Genomic DNA, 15,501 nt, shown 5'->3' with positions numbered 1-15,501 from the left:
AAAATTTGAGGCCTGAGTTTGCTGTATTTCTTTATATAATTACAATTGTGTACAATGTATTTGAAAGATTAAGTTGCCTGGAGACATAAACAACAGTATTGATCAGAAACTAAACCAGCAGCAAGCAAGAATACAAAGATGTATGTTACTGCATATTTTCAAAAATTAGATGCTCCAAGGTATGTAGCTCACTCCATGTGCCTTGCTCCCCATTCCCCAGCTTCAATGCCCAGACCAGACCCGTTCCCTTCTCTGTGCAGAAGACAAAGAAACTCCTGTTCTGCCAAACAGTCATTGTTACTTCAGTCTTATATAACTGATTCACTCTGACAAACACCAATAAGCTAATAATGAAAACACCTTCAATCTTTTGCTTATATCACACAGTTTTCTAGCTTTTTTCACACAATGGAAATTTCAAGGAATTACATTAGGTCCTGTCCTTGGAAATTTCTCGGTCAGCTTTCCTGAAATTCTTGTCCTGGGTTTTGTTTAGATATTCACTCGACCTGCAAATTTACTTGTAAATTCCTTGGGTATCCTGCAACTGTGAAAGAGGTTCTAGTGCTCATGTGTATGTCTGCCCACTGTCACTAAACACTCCCTGACCTCAGTCTCTCATAGGACAGCGGGGCAAGTAGCAGTGGCAACTACTGGGCCACCCGTTTTCTAGCGTCTTGAGAGAAAAGAGAGGGGGAATGGCCCACTTTTATTCAGGTTGCTTCTCTGTTTGATTTGTGCTGGCGACTTTGCTTGTCTGCGGTGGGCTGGTGCCCTGCCTTGTGGCCTGTGCTGGCTGGGATTGGCTCCACCAGACCCCTGTGACCCTGTGTTAGGACATAGCAGGTTGGAAAATGACGGACTGACTTTGCTTGTTGCTCATCATGGCATGTATATACAGTGCATCTGGAAAGTATTCAGTTTTTTTATTTTTAATAAATTTGCCAAACCCTCTAGTAAACTTTTTTCACGTTGTCATTATGGGGTGTTGTGTGTAGGATTCTGAGGAAAAAAATGAATTTAATCCATTTTGGAATAAGGCTGTAACATAACAAAATATGGAAAAAGTGATGCGCTGTGAATACTTTCTGGATGCACTGTATATGGCATACTGCCCTCTAGTGGTTCCTGTGTTCCCTTACTTTCCCATGCAAAACCTCTCCTGTTACCTGTGTTGCTCTCCATCATTCTTTGAGGTCTCCTTCAGGACTTTCACATACCCTGTGAAATATTGTTGGTACCCATTCCCGAGGTACTTCTTCACAATGAGTGTTTTTCCACCAGCTGTAATAGATAGATAGACAGATAGATAGATAGATAGATATGAAAGGCACTATGTTCTTGATTAACTCATTTTAAAATAACAGTCTCGATCCACTGCACTATTTCCCTTCTTAATATTAAACACTTCAATCATGTCACCTCTTAATCTTCTTTTGTTTAAACTTTATAGGCTCAGCACTTTTAATTTTTCCTCATAATTCAACCCCTGTAGCCCTGGATTAGTCTAGTAGCACTTCTCTGGCCCTCTTCTAGTGCTGCTATGTCCTTTTTGTAGCCTGGAGACCAAAACTGCACACAGTACTCCAGATGAGGCCTCACCAGTGCATTACAGTGATCCCTCGCTATATCGCGCCATACAAACATATGGTTTCTACTTCGCAAATTTTCACCTATCGGGGGGGGGGGGTCTGGAACGCAACCCCTGCGATCGAGGAAGGATTACTGTATAAAGGTTGAGCATAACCTCCTGTGACTTGTACTCCACACATCATGGTGCTATATAACCTGACATTCTGTTAGCCTTCTTAATGGCTTCTGAACACTGCCGGGAAGTCGACAGCTTAGAGTCCACTTTGACTCCTAAATCCTTCTCATAAGGTTTACTCTCGATTTTCTGACCGCCCATTGTGTATTCAAACCTAACATTTTTACTTCCTATGTGTAATACTTTAAATTTACTGACATTAAATTTCATCTGCCACAAATCTGCCCAGGCCTGTATGCTATCCAAGTCCTGTAATGATATAATGAATTCCAAAATATCTGCTAATCCACCTATCTTGGTATCATCTGCAAACTTAACCAGCTTGTTACTTATATTCCCATCTAAATCATTTATGTATATTAAAAATATCAACGGCCCTAGCACTGACCCCTGTGGATCACCACTATTAACATCGGCCAGTTCTGAAGAGGTTCCTCACACCATCACTCTTTGCTTTCTGTGTTTGAGCCAATTCTGCACCCGTCTAAAAATATCACCCATAAATAATACATACTCTATAAATATAACAATATTACTAGGAATTACATAGAAAATGACCAAAATACTCAACATATAACAGAAACAACAATAAAAAGAAAAATAAAGGGAATAAACCATGGCTTTAACATAACGTCTGGATCCGAAAATAAAAAAAGTGCAATTTCCATTTCATGTAGTGCCATTCACACTAGGGTAGCATGCCAGCACAGTGGTTGCTGCTTCTGCCTCTCAGTCACAGGAGCACAGGTTCAAATCCTTGCATTGTTGGCATGTGCATGATTGTGCCCTGTTAGAGCCTGGTGGTGTGTTAAGCGTTGACATGGACAAAGCCTGGAGAGAAATGATAAAAGCTCTACCATTGGCAACTTCAAGAATCTATTTTAGTTTTTTCAGTACAAGATTGAAAAGAAGAAGGATTTTTCTGACTAATGAAGACATGCTGCTTGTGTGCAATATAAGTGGGTGAAAAAACAGACTACAATTTCTAATTGTTTCCCTTGATACACACTGCAATTTGATTTTCAGCTGTTTGAAAATAATTATATAACTGATCTGTTTACACGCAGCCCACCACCTCCACAGAGTGAGTAAATATTGGGAAGATGATATGGATGACAACAGAGTGAATAAAGGAGCTAAGAGAGGAAAAAAAAATCTTCTGAGATCCAAATGTATGTGTTGAGTATTTAGGAGGACAAAGAGAGATGGGTGTAAATTTACAGGGCAGCTCAGTGGTCAGTGTCTCAGCCTGGCACAGCTTGTCGGTTTCTCCATGTGTCTTTATAGACTTTTGGGGTTTATAGGGTCATTACTGTCACATGTACAGAATACAGTGAAATTCTTACTTGCTTGTGCTTATCAACATGCAATGCATTGTCACCCTCTGGCACCATAATTAGTGAGTATAACTACCTTACCTCGAACCTTCTTACCTTAAATAATTACTTGACCTCGAAACTTCACTTCTGTTTTTCTTCCTGATTGAAATCTCAGGAAATTAGTAGTAATTTTTTAAGATTTTTTTAAGAGTTCAAAAATTGCTTTTGCTCTATTGGTGTGAAAGACCATGATGTTCTTCTCCTTTGTCAATGTTCCACCACAAGTTAAGTTACCTGTGCTGGGTAAATGCTTTCTCACCTGCTCAGCTAATCTTCTCTTGTTTTCCTCCCTCATTCCATCCTGGTTAGGATAACTGGAGACCCAAAATTGGCTCTGAGCACTGGAAGAAAAATTCCACCCAACTTCACTTTCTGCACACTTTAGTGTGTTTTGGATTTAATTTTCAGTTTATAAATCTGCAATTTTCGCCAATTAATATACACTAAATAACCAATAATGTCAAAGTGACAACATGTTTTCAGAAAGAATTGCAAATTTATTAAAAATCAACAACTGAAATTTTTCATTCATGTAGGTATTCAGACCCTTAGTATAGTACTCTGTAGAATCCCCTTAGAAGCAGCAGTTACACCTTTGAGTCTTCTTGGGTAATTCTCTATAAGCTTTGCATATCTAGAGGTGGGCAATTTATCCAATTTTTCCTGATGGATCTTCTCAAGCTTTGTTAGACTGGATGGGAAGTGTCCATAAACTGCCATCTTCAGATGTCTCCACAGAGGTTCAATGAGGTTTAAGAACACGCAACTCAAGGACAGTCAGAGACTTGACACAAAACCACACGGGCATTGTCTTGGCTGTACATTTTGGGTCATTGTCATTATGAAAGGTGAACTATTGCCCCCAGTCTGAGGACACATGCACTCAGGAGCAGGTTTTCTTCAAGGTCATCTCTGTATTTGTCTTCATTCATTCTTCCATCAATTCTGACCAGTGTCCCTGTCCTTGTCAGTGTGAAGCTTCCCTGTACCATGATGTTACCACCACCATGCTACACTGTAGGAACAGGTTTTAGGTAGATGTTAAACAGTGCCTGGTCTTCATCAGACATAATGCTTACAAAGTCCTGTCAAAGACTGTTTGGAAAACCTCAAGCAGGCTGTCAAATGCCTTGTATTAAATTCCTGCTGCTCAGTTAGTTGTCCACTACCTGTTTCTCACATCTCAGCAGAGGACTTCGGGAAGCTCTCTTTGAGTGACTCTCCCACTGCCACCACTTTCCAATGACCAGTCTCCCCACACCATCTCTACTACATCAACAACCCCTACCACATCAAATGGAAAGGCCAGTGATGAGTTCTCTGACCATTGGTGTGGACTGTCTATAACTAAAAAGCAAGAATTGAGACAATTGAAGAAGCTACACACAGGTAAAGCTGCAGAACCAGATGGAGTCAGTCCTCAAGTTCCCAAGGCCTGTGCTGAACAAAATTTTGGTGCCCTCTGTCACCTGTTCAGTCTGTCCCTATGGCTCCAGAAAGTGCCACTGCTGTGGAAAACACCCTGCATTGTTCCTGTGTCAAACGAAGCAGGTGCCTCTTCACCTCATGACTACAGACCAGTGGCACTTACATTTCACATAATGAAGACCTTTGAGAGTCTGGTCCTGGACTACATGAGTTCTCTTGTGGTAGACCACCTGGAACCTTTGGAGTTTGCCTATCGAACCAAGACTGAAGTGGAATAGCACTGGAAGACAGCAAACTATATCAAAAAGGTCTATTAAAAATATGACATTACTCATGTCACATAATCCACATAGCATGCCATCCATTTTTATGCTCACAACTTCCCCAATATTTGTATTTTTACTAATATATTTTAAAATAAACCCCCTCTACACAACACTGCTGTGAACTCATTCAAATGTGAACAAACATTTGAAATTTGCAGTAAATTCTTTTCATTTTCCTACACATTGTAGCCTTGCAAGGACATCCTAAACTCTGAGTTTACATTTTTGAGTCTAAACTCTGTCATTCGCTCACATTAGACTCTGATCCTTGAGAAAGTTGAGTAGTCTTCAACATCATTCAATAGCTTCTACCAAATCATCTCCCTGTCAGTCACTAGTGTCTTATTGTACAGTCATGGAAGTCATAAAAAAGACAGCCAACTCTGCCCGATGTTTCACGCACTCAGGGTTGTTTTTGAGTTGACTCGCCCATGCAGAAGCGCTTGTTTTTTTATACTTTGGACTACTTGTTGACCTGAGTGTTTTGTATCTTATTGGCCACTCAAATAATATGTATGCAGTTTGATTCGATGATATTCAGAATCTTGAAGTAGGTGCTGTTGCAAGCATTACTACCCCACATTTTCAGACAATTCAGCCATTCCAGATAATGGTTCAATTTTCTTGTCTGGTTTCCATTTGTGTGGAGTTTGCAATATTTTCTCCCCAAGACAGGACAAACTACCTGGTGTCTCATTTTTAATTCAAACTGATTGCTTTCAGAATATCAGTTCAATGCACACACAATAAATCCACATGGCAAACCCAGTTATATGTTAGTCATCCCATCCAACATTTCTCTAAATTTTGTCTCTAAGGTGGTCTGTAGTGTGTGTGTGCGTGGGTGTGTGTGTGTGTGTATGTGCACTCTAATGTTTCAAACACTGTTAGTTCCTATGAGAAAAGACTGCATGTCTGCCTTGGACTAAGACAATTAAGAAAACAGATAGACAGATAGCATCAGACAAAGGGTACTAGAAGCAGTCCTGTATGGAGAATCAGCCCATCCCTCCATCACAAGGCACATTTACAACACTCCCAGTGGACCAGTTTAGAGTTGCCAGTTAACCTAACAGGCACATTTTTGGGATATGAGAGAACACTCAAAGCATCCCAGAGAAGAACCCACTCAGATACAGAGGGAGCATGTGGAATCCATACAAAGAGTGAGCAAACCACGATTTGAACCCAGAATTCAACAGCCATCAGGCGGCAGCAGCACTAAACACTGCACAAATATGTTGCTCATAGATAGCTACCCAGCATTTCATTATTATTATTCATGCTGCTAAAGTCAGTATAAGGAGAAGACTAATTGCACTTAAATTTAAATTGCTTTCATTGATTTAGTGAGCTGTTTAAGTAGATTTACTTTGCATAAAGTATGCCCCATTTTTGACTGCTTTACTCAAAATTTGGGATTTCACATGAGGATTGATTTGCCATTTTAGTAAAGTGGGCTTAACAATAAGCGGGAGGTTGTGTTTCTCCTCACCAGGCATTTTCTTCAATCCCTATTCATCTCCAGCACTGCTGCTGAGTCACTAATGGAAGCTTTCATCAACAGGGGTGTAGCAGTTATGTGATTAGCAAATAAAGCTCTAGATGAGGTCTTTTATCTCCTTTCCACAGATACCAAAAAGACCCAGTTATTGACTTCGGTGCTGAGGACTGCTGAATAAATGAACCTTGCATGGCAACAACTTACTGGCTAAACCCGAATCACATACTGTCTAATATGTTTATTTCACTATTTACAATTCTCAAAGAGAATGTTGTGGCCTTCACATATATTTGATTTATTTGATAAACATAAAGTGTATACAGTGCCTATAAAAAGTATTCATCCACTTGGAAGTTTTCATATTTTATTGCTAAACAACATCTCATCACAGTGAATTTGTTACTTTTGTGACACCAACCAAAAGAAAAAAGACTTAAATGTCAAAATGGAAAGAGATCTGTTCAAAGGGCTCTAATTTAATTACAAATCTAATATATAAAGCAAAGTCGATGTATGTGTGTATGTATGTTTGTTTGTCCGCCATACAAATCTGCACCGGGCGTCCGATTGGCACCAAACTAGGCACGGGGCTCCTTTGTGACCAGGAGAAGGTCATGGGGTATGTTTGGTTCGGAAAAATGTTCGTGGTGAACCGCAGGGCGCCTTTACACCGACACAACCTTTGGCACACATCCCCGTACTTATCATCGACAAGATGGCCACACGTTCCAACAGACGTTGACTGCGGCGCCATCTAGCGGCAGCTTTGGTCTCTGTGTGTCGCTCTTTACCCATGTTTCTTTAAATTGCCAACAGATGGCGGAAGTGTCCAAGTATGAGAAGGCCGACTGCTTTGGTCGGGTGAAGAGCGACTGACGTATGAATGTAAAACTTGAATGACCCAGAAAGCGTGACCGGCTGACACACCCGCGTTTCCGCACGTCACACTCCCACACGCACTGATAGTGCTGTATTTCATTCGCCTACATCCGTTATATGCAATCATGTTTGAACAGAGACTCGCCTTAAAAAGACACCATCCTTCCCCCATCATTTTCCACAAACACAGCGCCGGTTGTATGTCACTTCTCTCTATAGTTACCATCAGCAACGTCCGTTAGATAGCATCACGGTTCAACAAAGACTCCCCTTACAAACAGAGCACCCCTCCCCGCCATTTTTCCCAGTATGGTTTCAGTTCTACTCTTTCTCACTGGCTTTCCGTATTTGTAGTACTATTTGCTCCCTTTCCGAATGACAATATGATTTCAGTGTTGCTCTGTCTGACTGACTGCTGCTATTTGTTCGCTTTCCATCGTATTGTAAATAACGTAAATTCATCTCACTGTGGTGCTTATTCCGTACGTAATACCATATAACACATTATAATTGTCCTGCTTTTCGCTAATATACCCATGCCACTGAAAAAAAGAAGTAGAATTGATAGGTCCACTTCAGAAGCCATTACAAAGTCTATTTCAAGCCCGTCTCAAATGCCACACCACACAGAATCCAGACTAGAGGAACAATAAAATGTCAATCTGAAAAATGTTTCTTCTATTTCTATGTTCTGTTGTTTTCATTTGGGAAATTCACCGGTTAGAAATTTCCAGGCAACGCCGGGTACTCCTGCTAGTATAAAACATAAAATAATTAATTGTATTAGTATAATAACACAAATAAATCATCACTGGTACAGACAACTGGGTTTAGAAGTCACATAATTAAAACAATGGAGATCATCATCCTGGGCTTTCAGTTGACTGTGGTCTAAATGCTCCTTATCTGGAAGGTCCAGCATGTGGTGAGTCAGTATGGCAGCCTAACCTACACTCTTAACAATAAAGGTGCCAGAGTTTTTCTATGGAGTGATGCACCAGGGGAACAATTTTTGATTTGCAAAAGGCCCATCCACATAAAGGATCTGAAAAGAAGCTTTCATTTATTTAGATCTGTGAACAGGCTCCACACAGTAAATTACCGGAACTAGGTTAGGTTGTCATGATTAGAAGGGGACACTCACTGCATACTTACAGTAACACAGGTTAAGTTCATGTTTTCTTAATCTGTTAGTCTCCTGCGAGGTAGCCTACCATACATTAAAGATTTTAGGTCTTTTTCATACATATTTGGGAGCCCAAAGAACCAACTTCATATGCAAAGAACCCTTCCCAGAATGGAATGGTGCCCTGTCAATTAATGATTCTAGGAGGAGCCACACAGCTCAATAAAGACAAATAAATTCAATTTTTAAGTGTATATAATAAAGTCAGGAATGAAGACAAGAAAATATTCCTTGAAGTCCAAGTAAAATGATCATTAAGAAATGCAAAGAGTTAGCAAAGCTGTAGATCTGCTAGAGCAGGCCATCCACAGAAGCTGAGTGATTGTGTGAGAAGAAGACTAGGGAACTCTGAAGGAGTTACAAGCTACAGGGACTTAGATCGGAGAGACTGTGCAGACAACAACAGTTGTCTGAACGCTTCACTAGTCACAGCTTTATGGAAGATTGGCAAAGAGAAAGGCACTGTAAAAAAAATAAATAAATTAAATACAACCAGACTTCTGTGAAGCCTGATGGTTCTAGCACCATGCTATGGGGATGCTTTTCTGCAGCAGGCCTTGGAAGGGTTGTGACAGTAGTGGGCAAATCAATAATTAATATACAGGGTAATCTTGGAGGAAAACCTGAAGCAGTCTGCAAGAAACCTTCCACCAAGACAAGCATAAAGCCAAAGCTACATAAGAATGCCTTAAAACAATGTTAATGTCCTACAGTGGCCAAGTCGGTGTCCAAATCTCAACCCATTTGAGAATTTGTAGCTGGACTTGACATAAACTCTTAACTCACAATTAACATGCAACCTGACATAATTTGAGCAGTTTAGCAACAATGACTTGGAAAAAATGGCCAGGTCCAGATGTGCAAAGCTGATAAAGAGAGACCTGTGTGCACAGACTCAATGTTGCCATGGCTGTCAAAAGTAAATGTTCTACATGCTAATATGAAGTGGGTGAATGCATATGTGATGAATTATTAAAATAAGGAGAAGGGTAATCTTCACTGCAGGAATAACAGGAATTTGCCACTGTCTCATGCATTGACCTATCCTCCTGCAGAATTTCCTGCATTGGCTTTTCTATTACAGGCATCCTGAAGCCTGTCACATGACAGGAACCAAATCTGGACAGGAAGCCAATTAATCAAGATTCATGTACTTCAAGAGCAACTCCTTGTCACTCACAGAGACAAAGTACTCTGTTCCTTGGAGCAGGCTCTCCCAGTCTCACAATATGCTGCAGAGCAAATGCTCCCACCACATTAACAAATTTACACAAAGAGTTGTGGGAATCTAGAACAAACCACACAGACATGTAGTGGAAACAGAAACCTTGACGACCATTAAGAAAAATCTGGATGAGATATTGGGACAGATTAGCTATTCACTAAACATATGGGCTTGATGGACTGAATGGTCTCCCTTTGTGTGTCAATGTTCTTATGTTATTATTAACAAACGGTCAGCCATAAGTCAAGTCAAATCAAATTTATTATCCTGTGTGCATAATGCAATGAAATTCTTACTGTCATGTCTCCTCAGAATAGTTGAAAAAAAAATACAGTAAAATGAATAAATAAAGAAAGACTATATATAGCATTCAACATATTGTATATCTGGATGAGATATTGGGACAGCTTAGCTGCAGGCTTGAGTGATTTCCTCTCATTTGTCAAATTTCTTATGCTCTTTTATATATATATATATATATATATAAATATACATATAGTGACATGTGAGTCGACGTCTTGTACTGCAAAGACGAGGCTGAGTCTCAGTACTTTATTTAACTCGAAACAGGAACAACAAGGTTATTTATTGTAGCAGGATCTTTCATTCTGCTAAACACAGACACAGTAAACAGGCAGGGTCGGGGCCAGGTCAATGGCTGAGTTATAATATTCCCTGCATCACCCATCGGGCAACCAGCACATTGCGCGTGGCACAAGTCAGCTTGTAGTTATGTCTGTGGCAAAATCTGCGGTTGCCTTGTTGACAGACAAGCAACCCTCAACAGACGCGGCAGTCATGCTTTTTTGTGTCATCCTGTTGGGGAGGTTCTCAAAGAGTTCAGAAGTCTCACTATATATATATATAGTATATATAGTATATATATGTTCCAGGGGAGCAAGCATGGGAAACACAATATCTCCCCCTGGACACCAGATGGCAGCCTCCCTGGGTTGCAGCGTTGCCTTGGACTTCCGCAGGCAATCAAGCACCTGGAGCACCTCCGGATGCCTAATAACAGGAACTAGCAACCACCACTCAGCGGTCAGTCAGGTGGGTGAGGACGAAGCTTAGAAAAGGAGTGGTGGTGCCGGAAGACAGAAGTGTGAGGTGTGTTTTGAAGTGCTTATTTGTACACTTGGGATTGTGTGGTGCCTGTGGGGATTACAGGAAAGATGTACCCCACAGGTGAAGAACAACAAAACTTTGTTGGTTTTTATACATGCCTCCGTGTCCTTCTGTGTCAGGTCAGGCGCCTATATAGTGCCTTTGTTACAAAATATATATATATTTGTATATTGTGACAAAAAGACTCTAGACAGTCAAAAAGGTTTGGGGCAGCCACCCGTATATTATGATCCTGGCTGCAAAAATGATTGATTAGTTTACAAGACTGAGTCCAAAACAGAACTGAATACATGGCGGTAAGATGGCAGTTTTAAAGGGCTGGTGGAGGAAATGTCTTTGGGACAGGAAGTGACGTCATCAGAGGCACCGGACCCGGAAGTGACGTCATCAGAGGCGCCAAAACCGGAAGTGACATTATCAGAGGTGCTGGGACCTGGTGGAATTTCCCAGGAAGGACTGCAAGGAACTGAGAGAGACAGTCAGCACACTCCACCACCCCCTGGTCTGATGTAGTATTACAATTACTCAAGTCCTTTAGCTGCCTCCTAATCGCATGTGAGTGACAATATATGTATATTTATACAGGTAGTTTCCAGGTTACGGACATCCAACCTACAACTTACGAACAGAGATTCAGCTGCAACGCATGCGCCTCAGCAACTGCCACTCCATCATCTTCGGTCTGGGGACACTGCAAGCGGTGGCTGAACGGCAGCGATTTCGCTGCCTGTGCAGTGTAGAGTCCCTCAGGCAGCTCCTGGCGGCAAGCGGTTTCACTGCCCGCCCACCACACACGGCTGCCCCGTTTGTTTTCGGAGGGCGGCTGGTAATGCTGCAAGAGTTGACCCTGTTGTGGCTGAACGGAGGCCATTGAGGGTGAATGGGGCAGCAGGGGGTAGCATTGTAGTGTGCATCGGATGGCCGCATATTGAATGACTACCCACCATTGGCTGCACTGTGTTCGCTCTCGGTGGGCGGATGCTGCAGAAAGCATACTATAGTGGAGGTGACTGTGAGGTGGGCTGGTGATGAATTGCCCCTCATTGCCCCCATTCATTCTCAATAGCAAACCTGCTTGCACTGTTACGTACATAGCAGGAAGTTGTCTCTTGTCAGTACATCAGATGTGTTGACGACTGGTGCCTTCTTGCTGTGATAGCGTGTCTCAATCTGCTGCGAGTGCTGGTGATACAGTAAAGAAGAGAAAAACCATAACCATTGAAAATAAAGTAGAAATAATAAAAAGGTCAGAGAGAGGTGAAACTCCATCATTCATTGGCAGAGCACTTGGTTACAGTCGGTCAACAATAGCATTTATTAAATTTATGTACAGTACATGTTCCGACTTACTTACAAATTCAACTTAAATACAAACCTACAGTCCCTATCTCGTACGTAACCCGGGGACTGCCTGCATATATATTTATTTATATAGTAATAAAAAATAGGCAGTAGACAGAAAAAATCATCAAAATAAAGAAAGCATGTCTTTTTGCAATGCAGAGTTCAAAACCAAACTAACTAACAGAATGAATCTGGGTACTAAATATGGTGGACTAAAGGGGGACCTGGACTCAGGGAGGCCAGAACAGGAACCGATGTGGCAGGTAGATGGATTCTGGGTACTGGAAGTGACATCATCAAAAGGTGCCTGAAGTTGTGTCATCAGTGGTTGAACCGGTGGTGATGTCACCGAGAGGAGAGGTCTTCAACTGGTCTGTAGAGGGACAAGAGAAGAAAGAATCAGATGACAGCGCCAACCTCTGCTGTGGCTGAGAAATAACACTATTTCAGCCTGTAAACTGCCTCCCACACACGTGTGTCAATATACTGTACATATATATATATATATATATATATATATATATATATATATATATATATATATAGTATACTGTACATATATTTATTTGCAAGTATTAAATATAAATACACACTGTTATGTTACAATATATCTTCTTATTGTTGACTGTTGGCTGCTGTGCAGGATGGTTGAGGTCTTTGTTAATGCTGTTGCCATTCTAATGCAGCAAGTGTTGTATATGTCCTTGACAGAAGGCAGCTGAGTGCACATAATATTCTGTGTCACCTTTGTCATATTTACGCATACTTCTGTCTCATACTTAAACAATAGAATTGGGCAGTGGACAGGAGTAAATAAATACATGTTGTGCTATTGAAGTGAGAAATCGTCATGAATTGAAATTCTGCACAGGGTTTCTGGGCTCATTCTCCATGATTGGGTGAGGAAATCAGGAACCCTGGAGGACTTTAGAGTAACCCCCTGCTTCTCCAGATTGAGATGTGGATTATCTATCTATCTATCTATCTATCTATCTATCTATCTATCTATCTATCTATCTATCTATCTATCTATCTATCTATCTATATCTTAACTGGCATCGGTGAAATTTCTTAGAGAAGCTGCAAAAAATGGCTACGGACAGGATGGCCTGGGCAGGTAAATTTAAAATGCTGCCACCATAATCCACACTTAGAGAAACAGACTGAAATGAACAAATGAATCAAAAATTGCATAAGCTAAACCAGACTACACGTGCCTGACTATGTGAACACAATGTAGTGTCTGATATAATCAAGCAATGAAAAGTGTGGATTTTTTTTTTTCTTATCAAGGCTTCTCATATTTGATCATATTTAATTTTGTTTTATTTTTCAGGCTGACTCTCATCCTCTCCTGTCCAATGGATTTAAAAAATTTCCCCATGGATATGCAAATCTGCGCCATGCAACTAGAGAGCTGTAAGTCATAATTATTATTGTTAATATTATTATTCAGTAATTGATCTGACTAATATGTAGTTTTCCAACCTTAAGTGTAAACCATTGTAGATGTCAACTTCAGCATGGAGCTCATCTGTACCAGCCTTACACCCAAACAGCAGGGCGCAGGCCCGACTAAAGATGAACTCCCACCTTATCTTACCTGAGACAAATGTGAGACGATGTGTCAGACCCTTGCGCTTCTTCTGTCTGCTGTCCCCTTCTGTGTTGTTTACTGTCCAGTGACGAATTCTAAGCTTCAGCCGGCGTGGCAGGTCATCACTAATCAAAGTCCAGTTGCATTTGAAATCAACAAGTCAGGCTAAGCGGGCAGCAGTTTTTTGTGTCATCAATCAGTGTGATTGAGATTGTCTGCGACATCACGAATTACCTTAGTAAATCTTTAAGGCACAATCATTTTGAAGCACGTCACTTTAAGTGAAACAACTTTTTTTTCAGTGTTAAGTCAGTTTTATTTTCCTGTCGCTACTCTTTTCTACATGTCTGTACTTTTAAAAGCTTGAAAAGGAGCCTCCAAAAACAACATTTACATGTGCAAATAAATTGTACGGGCATATAAAAAATTAAGGAGAAATAAATAACGAAGATTTAAGTGTTGCTATTTGAATGAGAAAATGGTTCCAGATAATTGCTAACCTTGTACATACTATATATTTAATAAAGCATGAACAGGTGTATGTTTAATTATGAATAACATTTCTAACCATTTGACAGGATCAATGAAAATACAGAAGGCAGGATTACTGAAACACACTCTTTATGTTCACCCTGTTAGGTACACCTATGACGTGTGGCTGTGATTTGGTCAGCCGTACCCATTAGAAACCTCACAATTTGTTGTCACATTATTTCAACAAGGTGCGTACAGTGCAACACAGGGATGCTGCTCTGGGTTGACTCCAGTGTGTCTCAAAATGAGTGCAGATTAGCTGGTGGTGGATCACCACTTTGAACACCTCACTCCATCCCATCCCATAGATGTTTGATATGACTAACAACAGGAAACTAAAAAGGTTTTTGCATCAAGATGCATTTACTGTCATGCTTCTAGAAATATTTAAGAACATTTTTAGATCTGTGGTATACAGCAGGACAATATATTGATATTTATTTTCTTCTACAGCAATTGGCCTTAATGTTGTCATTTTTCAGTATTTGTTTTTGTGTTTGCTTTTTGGTTTCTAGATATTGTTAATGCCAATATTTTGAGTGCTGCCATTTTTGTTTACCGTTGCCTGGGTAACTCCTGATCATGCTGCCTACACTGCATCATGTGGTTCATCAGAAACTATAAAGCAAACTGACATGATTCTCTAGTTACCGTAGCATTGGCATAGAAACGACTCTTGTGTTTGTGTTGACCCTTAGCTTTGATTATTTCTGACTGAAGATTTTTGACAAGATGTTTTGGTACGTTGTCTTTTTAAATAACAACCTTGCTAGCATTTTTGTCTGTGCCCTTCATCTTCTGACCACTTTTCTTTTAAGAACAAACCCGTTTCCTCCTGCTTTGTGTGAACTCTGACCTCAATGTAGCACAAATGTGTTCATTTTACAGAAAAAAAGATTACACAATTAATTTCGGTCCCCATATAACTGCAGTGTCCACAATGTGTGTGTGTCTCTGTCAGGGTTGTGCTTTGTCTCCTATCCTGTTTGTGATTTTCATGTACATTACACAGTATGTATATATATATATATATATATATATATATATATATATATATATATATATATTAGTGCTGGGCAACGATTAAAATTGTTAAACGAGATTAATCGTAGACAAACACAACAATCATATTGTTATGTGCAAAATTCAATAATGAACTCAAAAGTACAGTATTGTGTGTATTTGGTTTGCAAACACTTTAAA

The 15,501-nt window shown here is 40.3% G+C and overlaps 1 protein-coding gene across 3 annotated transcripts in view; it reads left to right on the top strand.

Moving 5' to 3' along the window:
- Positions 1 to 15,501, top strand: part of glra2 (glycine receptor, alpha 2) — a 232,714-nt gene that overhangs the window by 110,537 nt on the left and 106,676 nt on the right. For all 3 annotated transcript variants that reach the window (XM_039743593.1, XM_039743594.1, XM_039743595.1), the window contains one exon: positions 13,504 to 13,586. In XM_039743593.1, coding sequence (XP_039599527.1) covers positions 13,504 to 13,586 — 83 coding nt within the window. The remainder of the gene's footprint in view (positions 1 to 13,503; positions 13,587 to 15,501) is intronic.

The sequence above is a fragment of the Polypterus senegalus genome, chromosome 2, assembly GCF_016835505.1.
Source record: "Polypterus senegalus isolate Bchr_013 chromosome 2, ASM1683550v1, whole genome shotgun sequence".
Classification (NCBI taxonomy): domain Eukaryota; kingdom Metazoa; phylum Chordata; class Cladistia; order Polypteriformes; family Polypteridae; genus Polypterus; species Polypterus senegalus.
The sequence above is the reverse complement of the archived record's forward strand: the minus strand, read 5'-3'. Positions and strand labels throughout refer to the sequence as shown.